Source organism: Nothoprocta perdicaria, unplaced genomic scaffold (assembly GCF_003342845.1).
Source record: "Nothoprocta perdicaria isolate Ctin4 unplaced genomic scaffold, notPer1 scaffold_201, whole genome shotgun sequence".
In the NCBI taxonomy this organism is placed as follows: domain Eukaryota; kingdom Metazoa; phylum Chordata; class Aves; order Tinamiformes; family Tinamidae; genus Nothoprocta; species Nothoprocta perdicaria.
Window position 1 is genome coordinate 1265115 of NW_020455217.1, and position 17291 is coordinate 1282405.

At 52.0% G+C, this 17291-nt stretch overlaps 1 protein-coding gene across 1 annotated transcript in view; it reads left to right on the forward strand.

The window, feature by feature from the left end:
• Positions 1 to 379: 379 nt before the first annotated feature.
• Positions 380 to 17291, forward strand: part of LOC112946313 (nectin-1-like) — a 59311-nt gene continuing 42399 nt past the window's right edge. The window contains exon 1 of the mRNA XM_026038119.1: positions 380 to 677. Within this exon, the coding sequence (XP_025893904.1) occupies positions 596 to 677 (82 nt within the window). The 5' untranslated portion in view covers positions 380 to 595. The remainder of the gene's footprint in view (positions 678 to 17291) is intronic.

Consider the following 17291-nt stretch of genomic DNA (forward strand, 5'->3'; position numbering starts at 1 on the left):
CGCCCCGCCGCCGGAGCCGCCGCCTGAGCGCCGCGGAGCCGCGCGGAGCAGAGCCGAGCCGAGCCGAGCCGAGCGGAGCGGAGCGGAGGGCAGCGCGGCGGCGGGAGGGGGCTGCCGAGCCCCGCCAGCCGGAGCCACGGGACCCGCCGCGCGTCCGAGCGGCGGCAGCAGCCCGCGGAGGGCTCTTCCTCGCCTGCTGCTTTTTTCTTTTTGTTTTTATTTCCTTCCCCCATTTTTCTTTTTTCTTTTTTTTTCCTTTGGCTGTTTTTTTTCCCCCGTTTTTTTCCCCCACCTCTTTGCACTCACCCGGCTCTGCGGACGTGCTCGCTGCCGCGGGAAGGCAGCCGCGCTGCCCCGGCGCCCGCAGCCGGCCCGAGCGCCCGGCCGAGCCCCAGGGACCCTGCGGATGTGCGAAGCTCTCCTCCGGCCGCCCTTGCTGCTGCCCGCCTGCCTGCGGGGTGCACCGCTGCTTTATCCTCCTGCGCCTACATTTTTTTTTCTTCAGCAGACCTGAGCATCATCGCGGGCAGGAAGGGTGAGGGGCGCTAGCAACGCTGCCAGACCGACCCCTGCCCATTGCTGCTAAGGAACTCTCATGGCTTCACAGCTGCAGACAAGTTGCCCTGCATCTCGGTGGACTATTGGAGTTTGCATTCTGGTGGCCGTGCTCCTACCAGGTGAGCAGCTACCAGCCGGGTGGCCGATGACCTCAGGGGCCACGGGTGGCATTTGGGGGGCTGCTGGCCTGGAGCAGCCTCTGGAAAAGGCTGTGGTGGGCAATGGGGGAAAAAGGGTGTGGAAAGTGCTGTGAGCAGTGGGGACGGGTGGCATTGGCTTTTTTGGGGTATGCATCCGAGTCCAGAGCAGGTGTGGAAGCATCTGCTTGAGGGAGGAAGAGAGTCAGGGCCGATTTCATCCTTGTCTTGGAAAGGAACAACATCATCGTTTGTTTTGGAGGCAGCTGCAGGCAGTGGGCTCCGGCATCCTGGGAGCTGAGGCGGTTTGTTTGCTTTTTGGATCGAACAACGTCTAGCGAGGCATAGCAGCCAGGCTTCCCAGGAAAGGGAGCCACAAGGCTGGGTAATGAGCACAGATGTTTGGAAAAGAGAGGGAGGTTTACACTGTCTAACATCCCGAACATCCTCTGTACACACACATACTTCCTACAAGCGACTTTTGCAGAGGGGCTGAACTGCTCCCTGGTTTCAGACCCTTCTGTCATTGCCTTTGCACTTGCCTGGTTCTGATCCATCCCTGGAAAGGAAATGGGTAGAGACTTGCACTGACATCTCCCTAGCTCTTAGGCTTTATCCTAGCGGTGGCAGAAGAGCCTGTGTGTCCCAGTCCAGCACTCAGTCCAGCTGCTAAAAGCAGGTAGGGGACCCACTCTGCCTAGTGCTTTGGTGGTGTGGGGGACTCCTATCCTGCTCTGGTGCTGAATGGGTTAGTGTCAGCCTGGAGGGTTTTCCAAAGCTACTGTCAGAAATTCACATGGCTGGGGGTGGGAAACAAGCAATCACATCTTACAGCTTTTGTGAATGAACTGAGAAATGTATTTGGGAGGCTTTTTTTTTTTTTTTTTTTTTTTTTTTGGTCTTTTGGAGTCTAGGCTCCTGGTGGCTGAAAAGTGTGGCAGCATGGGCACGTGCCACTGTCTGGGCCAGGATGCCATCCTGCTGCAGGGGCAGGAGACAGTCAGCACCTGCCCAGGGAAGGGGGCTACAGATGGAGAGAAGCTGCAGCAAAGGAAGGGTGCAATTTCCTCCTGTTCCTCCTCTGACTGGACTGGGGCAGCAGCCTCCAAAAGCAGCCAGAACCGGCTGGGCTGCAATTCAGAAATGTGGCTGCAGCTGGCAAGGTCTGGGCTATGAGAGCAAATGCCAGGGCCCATGGCCCCTGGTACCTGCACAGCAGGGGATGGTCTGGACCAAGCACACTGACTGGATGGTGCAGCTACTACGGGTGAGGACAGCAGTGAAATGGGGCACAGGCTGTGTGAGTGTAGCGGGTGGAAATCACAAGACGAGGGAGACTTTGTGAGAGGGGAGAGGTTGGAAAGGCAGGTCTGGCTCTGCCTCTGTGCTCACAGGACAAAGGGATTTGCTGCGCGCTGCAGAAAGCGGTGATGGAAGGGACAGCCTGGGGCTCCATGTGCTCTGTTGTGTTCCCAGGCAGGTGTCTGGCTAAGCTCCTTGCAAGAAGACTCCAAACTTTCCCTGCAGTTCTTCATCTGGACTTCTCTTCCTCTCTTCCCTCCACCAGGCAGCTCAGGGCACGAAACTCTTCACAAATCCCCCAGGAAAGGCAGGGAATGGGGAATGACGCTGTGGTGACTGTGCTGAAAAAAAGCCCTTGACCTCAGTCCCTCAGTCCCATTTGGGAGTTGCTCTCATCAGAGAGAGACTATGCAGTGGGAGAGAGCCTGGCATCACCTTGTCCTGCTAAAGAAACTTTTCCCCACTTAGTCTGTTTCTGTCTATTCTCAAGACTTTGCTGCAAGCAGTCAAGCAATCTTGCCTCCAATGCTCTGCAGGAGCCTAATCATTTGTCTTGCACCATCCCACTGACAGGCCTGCCAGGATAAGCCACTAGTGCATCTTAAGGGTTTCTTGCCCTGCAAAGGTTGCAGCCAGCTCTGCAATGCTCTGGGAACATCAGCCTTCCTGACCCCTCTCAGTGATCACCACTTACGCTGCAGTCTCAGTACTCTGCACACACCTGGATCAGGTCAGCAGTGGAGGCTTTGTGGGAATGGCTAATCCCATATCGCTTATTCTTTCATTTAGTTAATCATTCCATTAATTCGCACACATTTGCACTGAACGCATGTCACCAAGTTGCAGAAGGGACCAGCACCAGGCTGTGCCAGGCGCTGCGCAGGAGCACAACAAGTTGACAGTCCTTACGAAGCTGCAGGCCCCAATGCCGCACTGAGGCAGGAAGTTCCATGAGCTGGCAATGCGCTGTGCCAGGAGCAGCAGAGGGTTTGTGTGTATATGTCTGTATATATATATTTATATATATATATATATATGGCAAGCCATACGTAAGCCCCAACTGCAAACACTTATCAAGGGGAAGAGAAAAGGGAAACTGAGGATCTTCTATTTTAAGTATGAATTACTAGCTACAAACTTTTTATTTTCTGAAAAGGCAGTTCGGTATCCAGTACCCATGAAAGGCAGGAGGAAGAGAGGAGTCTTTTGCCTGCTTGCTGGAACACCATTCATGGTCACCTGATCACTGCCATTTCATTTTGTTCCCAGCCACATATACTGCCTCCTTCTTCTGACAATGTTAGCTTTTTTTCCCCCTCCCCTCGATAAAGAAATAAAAGTTCCCTACTGTAAAACTGCGAGATGTCTCTCATAAAAACCAGCTTTACTCAAGCAGGTAATCAGCTCAATTGTCCAGAACAATTCAGTTCAGTGTTCCCAGAGCCTCCCGTGCAGATCTGCTTGCCTGTCCATTTGCAACCATTAGCAAGGTATCAACTCAGACTACTGCATTAGAGCATCAAGATATTAATATGAATAGGACCTATTGAAAGGCTATGAGGTAGAAGGGTTGAGGAAACCTAGGCAGCTGATCTTCAGAGGTTAAGAACACTCGGGTTAGATTTATGCTTTACAAGTTTTAAAAATCTGTTTACATCTAACATGGAGCTTACTATATCCTGAGACAGAGCCACACAGAGAAGAGACATTCATCTCACATTTGGACCTGCATCCAGAGATCTGGGCCTCTCTTTCCAAATTCTCCCCCTCTGACAGGGAAAAATTCCTGTCTGCTATTGCTGGGTTACTCCTTGGGCTCAGACAGAGGGCTGCGAGTCTTTCTTTGTGAAGTGTTTTGAGATCCTCAGTAGGGGAGAGCTGGAGAGGTGTTCCAGGCTTTGACATAGGGTTTCTCCATTGCGGTGTTTTAAAGCAGCATTGACTGAGCTGTAGTGACCCAGAGGCCTTAGGTCAAGCTTGACTGCAGCTGGAGAGAGGCTTTATTTCTGTGGAGACAGGACTGCTCTGGAGCGCTGGGATGAGCCACTGCAGGGGCTGCTCCATCTCCTACTCAAAAGCGCTGATTTAACATCCTGAAGCAGCTTCAAATAAAAAAAAAAAAAAAAAAAAAAAAGACAAGAAGTTCCCAGAGTTTTGTTCAGTCCTTGATTTGAGCTGTTGGTTATTTTTCCTTCCTCCCACCTATTTCCTTCAACCACCCAGGAACAACATCAGGCTATTGCAGAAAGTGAAAGCGTGCTTTTTGCTGATATATTCTCATTAAACTTTGCATGTTGCAGTGGAACCAACCCATCATGTTTTAAGCAGTACTTGAATTTATGAGCTCAGGTCTTTGTCAATGTGAGTGAGACAATTGGTGGCAAGGAGAGCCTGCCCCTTGGCCAGTGCCCAAGGAGGGCCATGGTTCATGCTATTTGCTCTCTGGACGGGTAAAGTTAATAATCCACAAGCTCCTGGCCCTACACACATAGATGCAGATGCAAAGAAGGTGCAAGAAGAGGAACGTAACCAAGTCCAGTCCCAGATAAAGTCTGATGATGAGCCAGCAGCTCCCACTAACCCAGTACTGGAAAGCTGGCACCTCTCCACTTGGATCACCTCTCCTTTGGGCCACACCAGCCACAGACCTGGGTTTACAGGGAGGTAGCAAACAGAGCAAACCTTGGGCACGGCTCACATCTCAGCTGAATTACCAAGGGAACCTGCAGAGCCAGTTGCCATAATCTGAGCCCCAGTTGCCCTACTGTCAGTGCCCCCTGCCTTCAGTTAGCACTGCTAAACCTGTGTGGTGTAGTGGGACAGCCTGTCCAAAAAGGGGTACAGCTATGAGCAGCCCACTGCTAGCTGGCTCCTTGTGAATACTTCGGGGATGAGTTTGCAAGTTCTTGGGTCCCCAGGGCCTCCAAGTCAAGGTTTGCATCCAGCGATGTCATTGCTTGAGGCTGCAGTGGCTCTTGATCAGTATTGCACAAGCCAACAAGGATTATTGGTGCAAAGACCAAGGAAGAAGAGAGAACAAAAAATAATAATACAGGACAAAAGCAATCCAATCTGAGCAACCCCTAGAGATCACCTCGCTTATTCAATACATCACACAAAACCAGGGCAAGTTGGTGCTGCCAGCTGTGGGCACTGGGACCTGGTTTGCATTTGAGATGCCTCTTGTGTTAATTACCGGAGCACAGCCATCCCAGCACAGAGAATTCGCAGCTCTTGGTGGCTGCGGCGAGAGCTCTGTAATGCAGATCATTTCAGGTGAAAACTTAGTTAATTAAGCAGGGAGACATCACACAGCATATCACTCTGCTTTCCTCCTGGATGTTGCTGAGCCCCAGATTTTCTCTGCCTTCCAGTTCTTTGCCTTTCTTGGTGCAAGCTTCATTTCAGGGATGGAATAAGACCCTATCCACACATACACTCTTCCAGTCAGGTCTCAACCTGAAACCTCTCAGATCTGCAGAAGGGAAACTCCTGTCCAAGCTGCTCAGATACTCAAGTATCACCCAGAGGGCGAAGGAACAGCATCTTCCAGACTGTGAATAAAAGCCCAGAGGAGCTAGCAATGCACACATCTCTCCTTCCACTGTGCTGGGTTTTCATGCTTGTGTCCCTGGCTATCTCTCCAACACTCTTAAAAGCTGAACGTACAGTTGTAGGCACTGGGTCTGCGATGGCCAGCAGTCAGTTATTGCATCTGCTTCATGCTGCATTTTGCATGTCTCCCTGCCTCTGTGCACACACAGGAAATGGGCAAGTTTAATACCTTGTTGTCTGTTTGCTCTTCCTTTCCATCCTGGAAGCAGATGCAGGCATTTCCATAGGCTGGTGTCATCAAAGGTCCAGCAGCAGTCCCAAGGCAGATGAACAGCAGCTAGAAGCATGAGAGGGAGAAACGCAGCTTCAGCACTTTGCTGGCTGCCCATACCAGGGTGGTTGCTTGTGCCTTGCATGGAACAGGGCTGGGGTGACAGCAGCCAGGGAGAAGCCTGGCCAGCAACCTCCTGGCATTGCAGTTTCCCCATGGAGTGCCTGGGATAAGCAGGAGAAACTCACCCAGCTCAACAGAGCATCTCTTCTCCATTCCTCCAGTACAAAGTTATCACTAGGCCAGTTGGATGGGCCAGTTGGAGACTGATATACAACAGCACTCTGCATCTTCACTAAACTTTCACACACAGAAGAAGAAAGGGCTTGAAGAGAGGCTTTTTTTTTCTAGGAGCTTCCTTTTCCCTGAGAGGGAAAGAAAACAAATAAAAACAACCCAGGAAGGAAGCTTTTATGTCCTCGCCCCCAGCCCACCTGCCTTTTAGCTGTAGGAGGTGAGTGGAAACAGTGAAGTGGCTCCACCTGCTTCTGACCATGCAGGAATGTCATAGAAGGACCTGCAAATCACATCACATCCCATCCTGTCACTGCCTTATGCAGCAGGGTACAGCTGGGCCACAAGGCTGTGAGGCAGCAGGTATTTCCAGGACTGGACCCTGCCTCCATCCTGTCCTCAGCAACTCCTCTCTACCAGGAAAAGCCCAAGAGTGGGCTGATCTCAAGTCTATTTTTCCCTCCCCTTTCAACAGTGAGGCATGCAGAGACAGGGCGAGCAGGGACAGAGGGAGGGTGCAGCTCACAGCTGGTGTCCAGCATCCAGCACGTCTCTGCTGGTAACGGGCACGAGCGCTTCGGAGCACAATGACCCATCTGTGTGGGAGCCGAGCACCCCACGGCCACCTGAGAGCACAAACAGCCTTGTTTTCTGTGCCAGGCTAAAGACACAGCAACCCAGTCCTGGCCACTGCAGTGGAGGGCCAGTGGCCACATCAAGCAGATTGAGCAGCAAGCATCCATTTCAGTAACTACTTTCTGGACTGGGGGTCCCACACTTGGCAAGATTGGGTATCATTCCTTATCCACTGGCAAAATAACCCCTGGAGCCAGGAGCTTACCAGTTAAGAGGCGGTTTGCAGGCCATATTGCCTGCCATTAGGAAGGACAGCCGAAGGCAGGAGCCTTAGGGCATATTTCTGCCCTGGATTTAGGACCATATATCACTGGGATGAGGAGTATCTGACACACTAAGCAGAGACCTGTCATTAAGGCATGTTTTGCTGAGTATCCTAGGAAAGTCAGGGGTTTCAAATGATCCGTGGTGGGCAGAAATGTTGGTGCTATGGGAGAGTTTAACATGATAAGCAGGGATTATTTGGAGGCAAATAAGCAGGGGTAGATAGGGAAACAGCAGCAGAAATCCTAGTGCTATGCAGCCCAGGGCAATGCAGTATCGCACTCAGGGAGGGGGGAACAGCAATGAACCCCCCTCTGTCCTTGAACAGCCCAAACAAATGAGCCAGAGTCGGGGCTGGGTAAGTTTATCAGCAAACCATGGAGTCATAACTGACCCCCAAACGCAAATCCACAACTGTGCTCGACCTTCCTCCTGCCTTGAAATATCTTCTCCACCTCCCACTGGCCAGGGACTAGAAGAGAAGAGCAAGTCCTGGTGTCCTGGTGTGCAAACGCCCGAGCTCCTTGTGACTAAGGAGCTATGATGCTGCAATGGGGTGGCCCTGTGCTACGTGCCCAACAGACTCAATCTTGGGGGGAGGCAGGAAAGGGTCACACATTAAAGCCCCAAGGAGAGCTTGGTGTCAGGAATACTCCACTCCACGGCAGAATTAAGCTGCAAGCGGTGTGGTGTCATCATGGTCATTTTAGGGCCTGCACATACAGATAGGAAAAAGACTCTAAAGAGGTCACAGCATACAGTACTCCTTCTTATTACTGCTTCTCTTGTCGATGTCACCTTGCTCTGTTACTCAAGATCGGCCTAGTTGCAAAACCAACACTCATGGAGGCTAGAGCTGAAGGCAGCAGCTTGTGATTCACTGGCACTGCAGACAACTGCATGGGCGCACATTGGCTTGGCCTGCCCGTGCTCTCCCCCGTGCCAGCCAGCATAGAGGCACAGCGGCTGGGGACCAGCACACCGCTGCAAGGAGCGGTGCCTTTTGGAGGCCTTTGAGGACTGAGACTGTGCCCATGTATGGCCACTGAGGATGAGGGACGCGTATCGTTGCAGCATCCTTGCCGTGCACTAATTGGTGTCAGCTGCCGTGGTTTCCCTGCGACACGGGTCCCCTCTCGGTTCCCCTGGCAGTCCGTGTGTTGCACCCCACAGTCGGACATGCTGTAGCTCACTGCAATGGTGGATTCATGTTTGTGCACTGCGGGGCCGAGATCTGGCTGACAGGTGTTGAAGAAAGGGCAGTCTCAGGCTAGACTGACCTGCGGGACACCTAACGTCACAACTTCAAAGCCAAGTGCTGTGCTCATTGTGTCATATAGGAAAAGCACATGGTTTCTTACGAAAGGCTTTCGAAAAGGCTTCTCGCCTTTCTTTTTGAGGCTACAGTTATGAAAGACTTCATGTGCACCAGCACGTGAAATAACACGCGTGTTCCCGGCTGCTGCTGTGTCCCAGTGTTTGCCCCTGCACAGGCACGTCCAGCCGGCCGCCAGCATTCCTGTCACCTCTTGCTTTGCTTGGCTTCTCTGCTGCCGCTGGGGCAGCAGGGAGAGGAGTGCTTGGAGGGCGAGGGGACCTGATGCTATTGCTGGTGACATCTGCAGTTGCCTCTCTCGCTGTCCAGCCCAGGTGCTGCCTGCCAGCTGCAGGCAGGGATGTGAAAGACCCAGGCCTTCCGATCAGCAGCAATGCCACCTCTGTGGCACCCTCTGAACATCTGCTGCACAGGGAAAGGGGGTTGCGGGATTGCAAGGGCTAGGGAGAGGCTAGGAACTCTGTGAGATTTTTCCCAATGATAGGGTTGAACTTGCTGAATGTTTCTCTTGTGCATTTCAATGTCAAGGACCTAGGGATGGGGGAGGACTTCCTGGGATCTCCTTGCCCAGGGAGTGATTACACCGTGCTCTGATCCTTAGAGGTGGACTGTTTGGGGATTTGCTTGGTCTTCTGATGTCTCATGGGTGTGTTCATGGATCCCTTTGATTTGGGCTAAATAGGATCTCACTGGGAGGATGGCAGCAGCTCTGGCAAGGGGTGAGAGGCTTGCACAGAGCACAGCTTGTAAAACAGGGAAGGTTCCAAGTGCCTCAAGTCCCAAGAGGAATTAGAAGCAGGGCCAAATTCGGCAGGAGGAAAGCTGCTGAGGTAGATGATAGCATTGCCCCTGCCTAGAACTGCATGGTCTCAGCTCCTAAGGGATGTGATTCCAGACACCAAGTAAGAAGGGCTTAATGTCCCCTGACAGGATTTAGGGGAGCTGATTTGAATTTATAACTGATCCAGTTGAGAACTGAAGCAGCAATTTGCCAGTGAAGGAGTCTTCATCCCCTCACTCCCCACATCAGTCCTTCTGAGAGTCCAATTTCCCAGCCTAAAGAGGGGGGGTAGTGATAGCAGTGACTTCTCTAGAGCTAATACTTCTAGCTATCCCACTATAGAAAGATAATTCTTGCTTTCTTTCTTGGCATGGCAGGAACAGGCTTTCAAAATGTATCCTGATTCTTAAATATCCCTTTTGCCTGTGGTGTAAATACTAAAACATGGGTTTTTTTTTTTTCTTTTCCCTCTCTCTCAGAGTTTAAAAATATCACTAGCCTGGGGAGGTGCATCTTTCAGTGAGATTTATAACGGCTGCTCTCAAGTGATGTGGAAAATGAGCCTCCCTCTGTCCCATCCAGCCTGGCACCTTCCAAGAATTTATTTCCTTTCTTTGCATGCGCCTAGGAATACTTAGAAGCTGTATCTCCGCCCAAGCCCTCTAATTATTTAAGTTTTGTTTATGGCCAGTCTCAGGGGAGCCGAGTAGGTCAGAGCTGCCGATACTTCCCCGCCTGGTTAGAGCAGCCCTGCATTATTGCCATTTGATAATGATCAGCAAATCACAACTGCTGTATCTATTGCCCGCTGTGTATCATCCCAGTCCCGTAAATTAGCCAAGTCTTCAGGGCTGGTGTGAGCGAGGCACGCACGGGCTCTCGCTGGCAGGGCTGCTGCGCGTGGGCGAGGAGCAGTGAGCAAGCTGTGGGCAGCAGCTTGTGAGTCAGTACAGGGAAGCTTGCTGGGGCAGAGACTTCTTCGTGCGGCACCTTGTGTGGCGGGGATCCTGACTTAACTGAAGCCTGCAGACGCTATCTCAGCTTTGCTTGCAGCAGGGCCAAGCGGGGAGCTGCTTCCTATCCAAGCAACTGGCATTGCCTCCTTCGTGCTGCGTTTCCATCAGCATGCCATGCCCATGGCATTGCTCATCCCATGATGCCCCGTTCCATTGCATTCCTACAGCTGGCAGCCATCTCTTGCTGAGCACGGGTGGACAAGAACCTCAGGACAGGCGGGATGCTCTGGAGTACTAGCAGGGGCTGCCAAGGTGGGGAGCAGCCCATCCCACAGAAGCGATGCTCCCAGGGAGCCTTGTCCTCCCTGGGTACCCCTGCTCTGCCTGTCCACCACGGAGGAGCTCAGGAGGCAGCTGGCAGGGTGCGGAGGGAAGCACATCCCTCCCAGGGCCCCACACACAGCCCGTGCAGGAGGGCTGCTCTCCCATCGCTGTGCCAAGGCTTCCCAGCGCCGTACTGATCCACAGGAATCCGTTCTCTGGAGGCCATGTGGCTGCCAGTGCCTCTGCTCCTGTCACGCTCTGTGATAAAGAAAGAGCAAGAGAAATTTTGATTACATTATGACAAGCAGCAGAGAGATGGGGTGAAAGCTGCAGTCTGCCTATTGTAATTCCAATTAGCAGGGGTAATGTGGCCAAAGCCTGACAGCTGTATCGATCCAAACTTTGTATGGGGAGAACCTATAATGCGGTCTTTGAAGGTCCCTGGGGCATGGACCTGAGCACATGTACAGCTGTGGGGCAGAATAGAAGAAGAAAGGCTTGTTTATAAGGGGGGATGTGAAGGAGGAATTGCATCTCACGGTCTGAAATGCCCGGCCCAGCCTGGTGGCTAAACTCTCTCTAAATCTGTGCTCAAAATCTGTGCTCAAAATCTGTGCTGCAAAATCCCCTTGAATCCCTTATTAAACTTGCTTTCTACCTGCATGTTGAGCACAATGTCTTCTCCAGAGGGGTGTGCATGTGGAATGAGTTTGTCAGCAGTCAGCTTCTTCTCTAGACAGAATGAATCCAAACAAAATAAGCCAGCAATGATCTCCCAGCTGGATGACAAACACCAAGGGCTGAATGGGAAGGGGAGAGGAAGGAGAAAAGGGGAGTTTCCCTCTTCAAGGCAAGTCCTCAAGGTCAGAGCTGAGGCACGCTGGCAGAGGCTGTGGGCAGGCTGTTTGTACAGATGCTGTCTCAGCTGTACCCTTTCTGTGGTTAAGGGGAGGACTCCAATTTGTGGTCTCGCTGTTGTATTGATCTGAGACCTTTTGCTGGCTATAAACTCACTTTCGGAAATATAAGGTTAAAACCATTCTTTTTAGGTATATATTTTCATATTCCTGACATCCCGGTGGCTGCTGTGCCTGCAGAGTACCTTACGGCTCCTTTGTACTTGTTGGAAATGGGAATACCTGCTGCCTCACACTGATTTCCACCAAGGTTGAATCAGCTTTTACTTAGAGGGAAAGAATGGCCTGGAGGTGATGGCAAAGTGGGCTGAATTCAGAAGCGCTGGCATCATTCCTTGGCTTCGCCACAGGCTCCCTGAAACATCCTTGGCCAGCTCCTTTCACCTCTGTGTGCCTTTTCTTGTCAAAAGCTGCTGGTAGCAGTCCCTCTCTGCTCTGCTCATATTGCCCTGTGTTTGCATGGTGCCTTGCACAACTGATCCTGCAGTAGTTACTCTATACAGGCAGCAGACCTATTGCAAAGCACAGGGAAAGGTGACTCTCCTCTCTTTTGTCATTTTTCATTGCAGCTGAGATCAGACTGCTCCCTGCCCAGGGATTTTAGAAGTCAAAAAAAAAATGTTTTATGTGATATATATATACAAATTTCTCTGTTGGGGCAAACACTGGACCCAGTTTCTTTCTTCTGAGTCTTTGGTGTGAGGAAGAGGGTCAATGCTTCTTTGCCTGTTTTCATGGCAAAAGTCTGTTTATTTCTCACACCACTAGCTTTGCTCTGAGGTTATTTCTGAGGTTATTCCAAGAAATATTTGCAGGGGAATGATTGCTCGCAAGAAATGTGGACTATGGTCAAGTATCCCCATTGAAAAGGGTGCATAAAACAGTAGTACCCTGCCTGTTGCATGCATAAATTCTTTGAAAATTGCCTGGTCCTTCAATAAGAAGGGATAGGGAGCAATGCAAACACTGGCCCTATGAGCCATTAAACTTGTTTCTCATGTGAGCCATCACACAGGACAGTACTCACTCAAGTTGCCTCTGGCAGCACATGGATTTATGCTGCAAAACCTTTCTACTCTGTGTCCCGGGTAGAGGAGAACTTTAGCCATCTGTGCATGTCTCTGGGGTATTCCTACGCTGGGGAAGCTCTTCCCTAGAAAGGGGTATGCCACAAAAAGATATGTGGGATTTTGTGGACCAGGGAACAGTGAGGTACGCTGAAGAAGGAAAAAGAGACTCACATGCAGATGTGGGGATGAGGCTCAGCATGAAAGGAAGAAACCAGCTAGCTCAGTGCCTTCATCCACTCTGTCTGGAGGTCTTTCTACATCCCCTGGGTCCTCTTCCTTGATCCCTTACCGGATCCATTGTACTGTTTCCAAGACCAACCTCAGGTTGTGTCTGTTTTTCCCCAAAACACCCTGGCAAACCAGATTGGGAACAGGTCAGACTGGGAGAGCTATTACAAAAACACGGTCAGGACGAAAAGAGGAATGGCGAGGTTTAAATTTCGATAATTATCAATTACTTATGCCTTCCATGGGACTTTTTGGAGAAAAAAAAAATCCCTCTCTTTTTGTAAAGGTGCCTCGTGGCACATTAGTCCCTGCCCTGGCCTCATGGAAGCTTTTTTTCTCCACTTGCTACCTGCCTCCAATGGGATTAATAAAGAGCTGCCAGAGAGTTCCTTATCTAGCCACAGAATAATGTTTGCAATACAGGGAGGAGAGGCAGCTTTGATCCGGGAACAGGAAAAGAAAAGGGGGAGGGGGATACTGGAGTGGGGGTGCAGGCGTGGGAAGCGGGCATGGCTGCTCCCCATGCAGAACCTGTTCCGCAGGGAAAAGCTGTGGGTTTCCAAGGCTCGCCGAGCTGCAGGAGGGAAGGAGGGAGGGCTGCTTGCCCCATCAATCCAGGGCGCTCTGCCCTCCGCTTGGAGCAGCCAAGGAGGGGACCAGCAGCCGCTGCTTTCTGCTGAGCTAGCGTGTGTCTTTGGGGACGGGATGAGCCAGGAGCCCGAGCACTGTCTTGCTCTCCCCAGGCCTGTCCCAGACCTCTAAGCTGGGTGGGGAAGCCACATCACCACTCCCTCCTGCTCCTGGGCTTTCGGGGAAGAGGGGTGACGGCATGGAGTTTGCTGCCAGCACGCGGGGTCGGGAGGGAGCTGGAGCCCGCTGCAGCTCTGCAGCGTGTTGCACGGCCCACCCCGAATCGCTGCCCCCAGCTCCCTGGCCACATCCGCGCTGGCTCCGTGCTCACGCCCGGCGGCAGCCCCGAGGCGCAGGGCCACACCTGGGCGGCAGGACGGGCTCGGTGCTTCCCACGGGTGCGGGCTGAGAGCCGGCTGGGCCGGGCCGGCCCCCAGGCCAGCATCCCTGAGCGCGTGCCAGCACCACGGGAAAGGGAGCAGCTCAGCACAGGAGCGGCTGGTGCGAGCAGGAGGAGCGCCCAAGTCTTACCCTGCCACCATGCTTGCTCCACACCACCTCTTTGCACCTCTCCCCAGGATGCTTCCTGCTTTTCTCCCTATCCCCAGCCTCTTTTGCATCTGCAGACCCAGGGTTTGGGCCCACAGGGGATGCAAGGTGCAAGCATGATGGCTGCGTGGCCCCTACGGTGCTCCGCCCAGCTCCGCACACTCATCATTCATCTGGGGCTGAATTGTGATAGTGGTGGTTACAGCTCCACCAGGATTCTGCTCTGTAGAGCGAGTGTTGCTTTATGTCTCTTAAGAGGAATCAGGCCTGAGCAGCTGGGACATTCTGTGAGAGAGACTGAGATTTCTAATAGAACAGCCACTTGCTCTTCCTCTTTGCAACAAGGCTTGGCTCCCTTAGGTGCCTTTGCCCTTTGCAGGTTATTCAGGTAGCTTTGTAAATGTGAAGGGGTGGTTTTGGAGCACAGCCCAGTCTCTGCTTCATTACATCCAAGTTATAGCAGTCTTATGGCTAGCTCTGAAAATCAGATGAAGAGTGAAAAGGCCTGCGTTCCTGCAAAGCACCTTTCTTTTCTCTAGGTGCATGTGGCTTGTCTAGCCACACTGCTTAGCACTCAGGAGGAGTGGTGGGTACCTCCAGGATGGCTTGGATGCTGCTTGCCTGACCCAAAGCCCCGCGCCATGGCCCCATGCAGACAGGCTTGGCAGTTAATCCCTGGGGAGATTAGTGCCTGAGTTTTATCCTCGCCCACCTCAGCCCTTGCCCCCCATCTGCTCTGTCTGGAACATGGGCTCCCTGGCACTCCCAGACAGACCAAGGCCTGTGCGTGCTCGCTTTGCACAGAGAAAGGTCTGACCCCCTGAGCCCCCCTGCTGCAAAACCCATTGGTCCTGGAAGCCAGGGTTGGAAAAGAGAGGCAGGAGGATTTGCATGGATGTCCAAGTAAATGTGGCCATTCCCAGACATAGGAAGTGCACTGCTGGCTGGAGACAGCAATAAATCCTAGCTGTCCCTTGTGCCCAAGCCCCTGACTTGAAGCAGGGGGCACAATCTCGCTCTGGCCTTGTCCCTCCTGGGTCCCGTGGCCACAGGACTGCCTGGTGACCCTGCAGCCTTCCCAGATGCCCTGGGCACGGGGGTGCAGATCTGCCTCTGTGGGACTGGGGCCAGGCATGCGGCCGGGGTGCAGCCCCGGCGCTGCTCCCCCGTGCGTGGCTCCTGCTCTAATTGGGACTTAGCTCGCCGGGACCATCTGCTCCTTTTCGGCCCGTTGCCATGGTAATGGAGTGGCTTGAGACAGAGGTTTAGTGAGCAGCAAGCGAGGGAATGCTGGGGGAAAGAGGAAAAGAAAAAAAAGCAAGAAAAAGTCTTCCTTTCCCTGGGCGGAAATGAAGGGGAGAGGGAGGGATCCTGCCAGGGCCCCAGCATGGCTGTCCTTTCCCCAGGCTCCTCCCGATTTTTTTGCACATTTGCCCTTGGCGGACAGGCTTGGATCTTGTCCGAACTGACAGTAAAGACATGACCCGGCCCTCTGCTTTGCCTCTGCACCAGCCTCCGCTTTGCTGCAGCAGCAAAGAGCCCCAGCAGAGCTGAAGGAGCTGGGCACATTCCTGAGACCTGCCTGGGTGTGCAATGGAGAGGACAAGGCAGTGCATTTTGCTGTTGGTTTTAATGTGAAGCGTCACTTGTCAGACCAAGTTATTCCTGGCTTTTCTCTTCGTTTAAAATAAGCCTGGAACGCAAAAACTGCCTGATGAAAATCGCTCCCTGCTATTTGTGTGCGCTTGCATGTATCCGCACGCGTGTGTATGCAATTCAAATGGAGGCAGCTGTAAAAAGCAAACAAAGGAGAAAACAATAAATAACTATCTGCCTGTAGACAGTAGGATTCAGGGCTAATATATGACAGATGAAAATGAAATGAACAGAAAGTGACAGACTGACAGACATGTTTTTGTGCTCGGTTAGCTTCCTCATAGAAACAGGATAATTCAGGTCGGAAGGGTCCTGGGAGGTCACTTGCCTACCTGCTGAAGCAGCCAGCTGCGCCGAGCACCTTCCTTTCAGGAACTAAATATCCTTTTGTGGAACAAGAAAGGGCCGCTCTCAGGCAAGGTTTGCATGGGAATGGCAAACCGGAGCCAGGGGCGTGCAAGCCTGGGGGCTTTCTCGCTGTTGATTGCTGACTGAATAAAATGGGGTTATGAGCAGCATGAGCGCAGCATAGACACGCGGCAGCCAACAAAACAGTAGCAGGCTGGGGGAAGCCTGAAGACAGAGCTGCTTATGGGGAGGGTACTTGCAAGAAAGGCAGCCTGAGATGGTGGAGGGTGAGGCTTTTTGTTTGTTTCTGCTACACGCAGGGAAACGGGACTGAGTTATCGCTGTTTATCTTTGTGATGGAGCACAAGGACAAGAGGAGGCATTTGGGGACAGGGCAGAGCGTGCTGCCTTGAAGGTAGTCTTGGTTTCCCCGGGCCCAGTGAGAGTTGTGGAAAGCTGAATATTGACCTGAGGCTTCTCTGACCTGTGCTAGGAGCTGACAGGAGAAACCAGAGGCTCACATGGCCTTTAAGCATGACAAGATGGCTTAAAACAACCTTTTCCCAGTCTCCCTGTGCCCCAGATCTCAGTGCAGCAGGAGTGAATGTCACCAGCTCCCCTGTGACTAGCGTTTTACAAGCACTCATCCTGCTGCTTGTTTGCAGAGCAAATGCCCTTTTCCTGCCGGCTCTGCCCTCCCTGCAGTGGGGAATCAGCATATTCTGGGCTGGAAGCTTCTCCCAGATTTATGAGCGTGCTCTTCACCTTGAGAGTAGGGCTGCCTTGCCCTGAGACAGTTTTGAAACCCAAAACACCAACTACTCACTTAAAGAAACAGCATTGATCCTCCAGCATGTAAAATTTCCTTTTTCCTTTTCTTTTTAGTACATGAGTTGTAGAAACACAGAAACAACAACAAAATCCTCAAAATCCTCCTTTTTTTTCTCTGCAGAGAGGAACCCCAAACTGTTCTAAGCAAAATCAATGTGATTTAAAAAGAACTCACAGATAGCACTAATGGGGGACATTGCCTCCTTGCCAGAGACCAACACACACAAAAAAAAACTCCTTTCAGCTTCCTCTCCTCTTGAAGAGCAATGTTCTTTAATTGGCTTTTAATCTGGAGAAAATGAGCACTCCTTGCGTTGAATTGGTAATAGGGGATAATATCTTACTTCTGAGTGATGGGATATTTGATCTCGGTGCATCAGAAACTCGAGCATACGCCTGTGAAATCAGGAGGAGAGAGGGACGCCAGGGCTGGCTCATGGCCCAAACAGTAGCACAGTTGCTTTTTTTTATTTCCAATAATAATTAGAAATAGGATGGGGAACAAACACCTTTGTCCTGTTGTTCCAGGACATCGAATGGCGCTGGGATCTGGCGAAAAGCCTTCAAAGATGGCAGTGACTGGACAAGAGCTGTTGACATTACCTAGACACTTAGTGGGACAAACCCCAAGCAGTGCTGCAGGTTGCC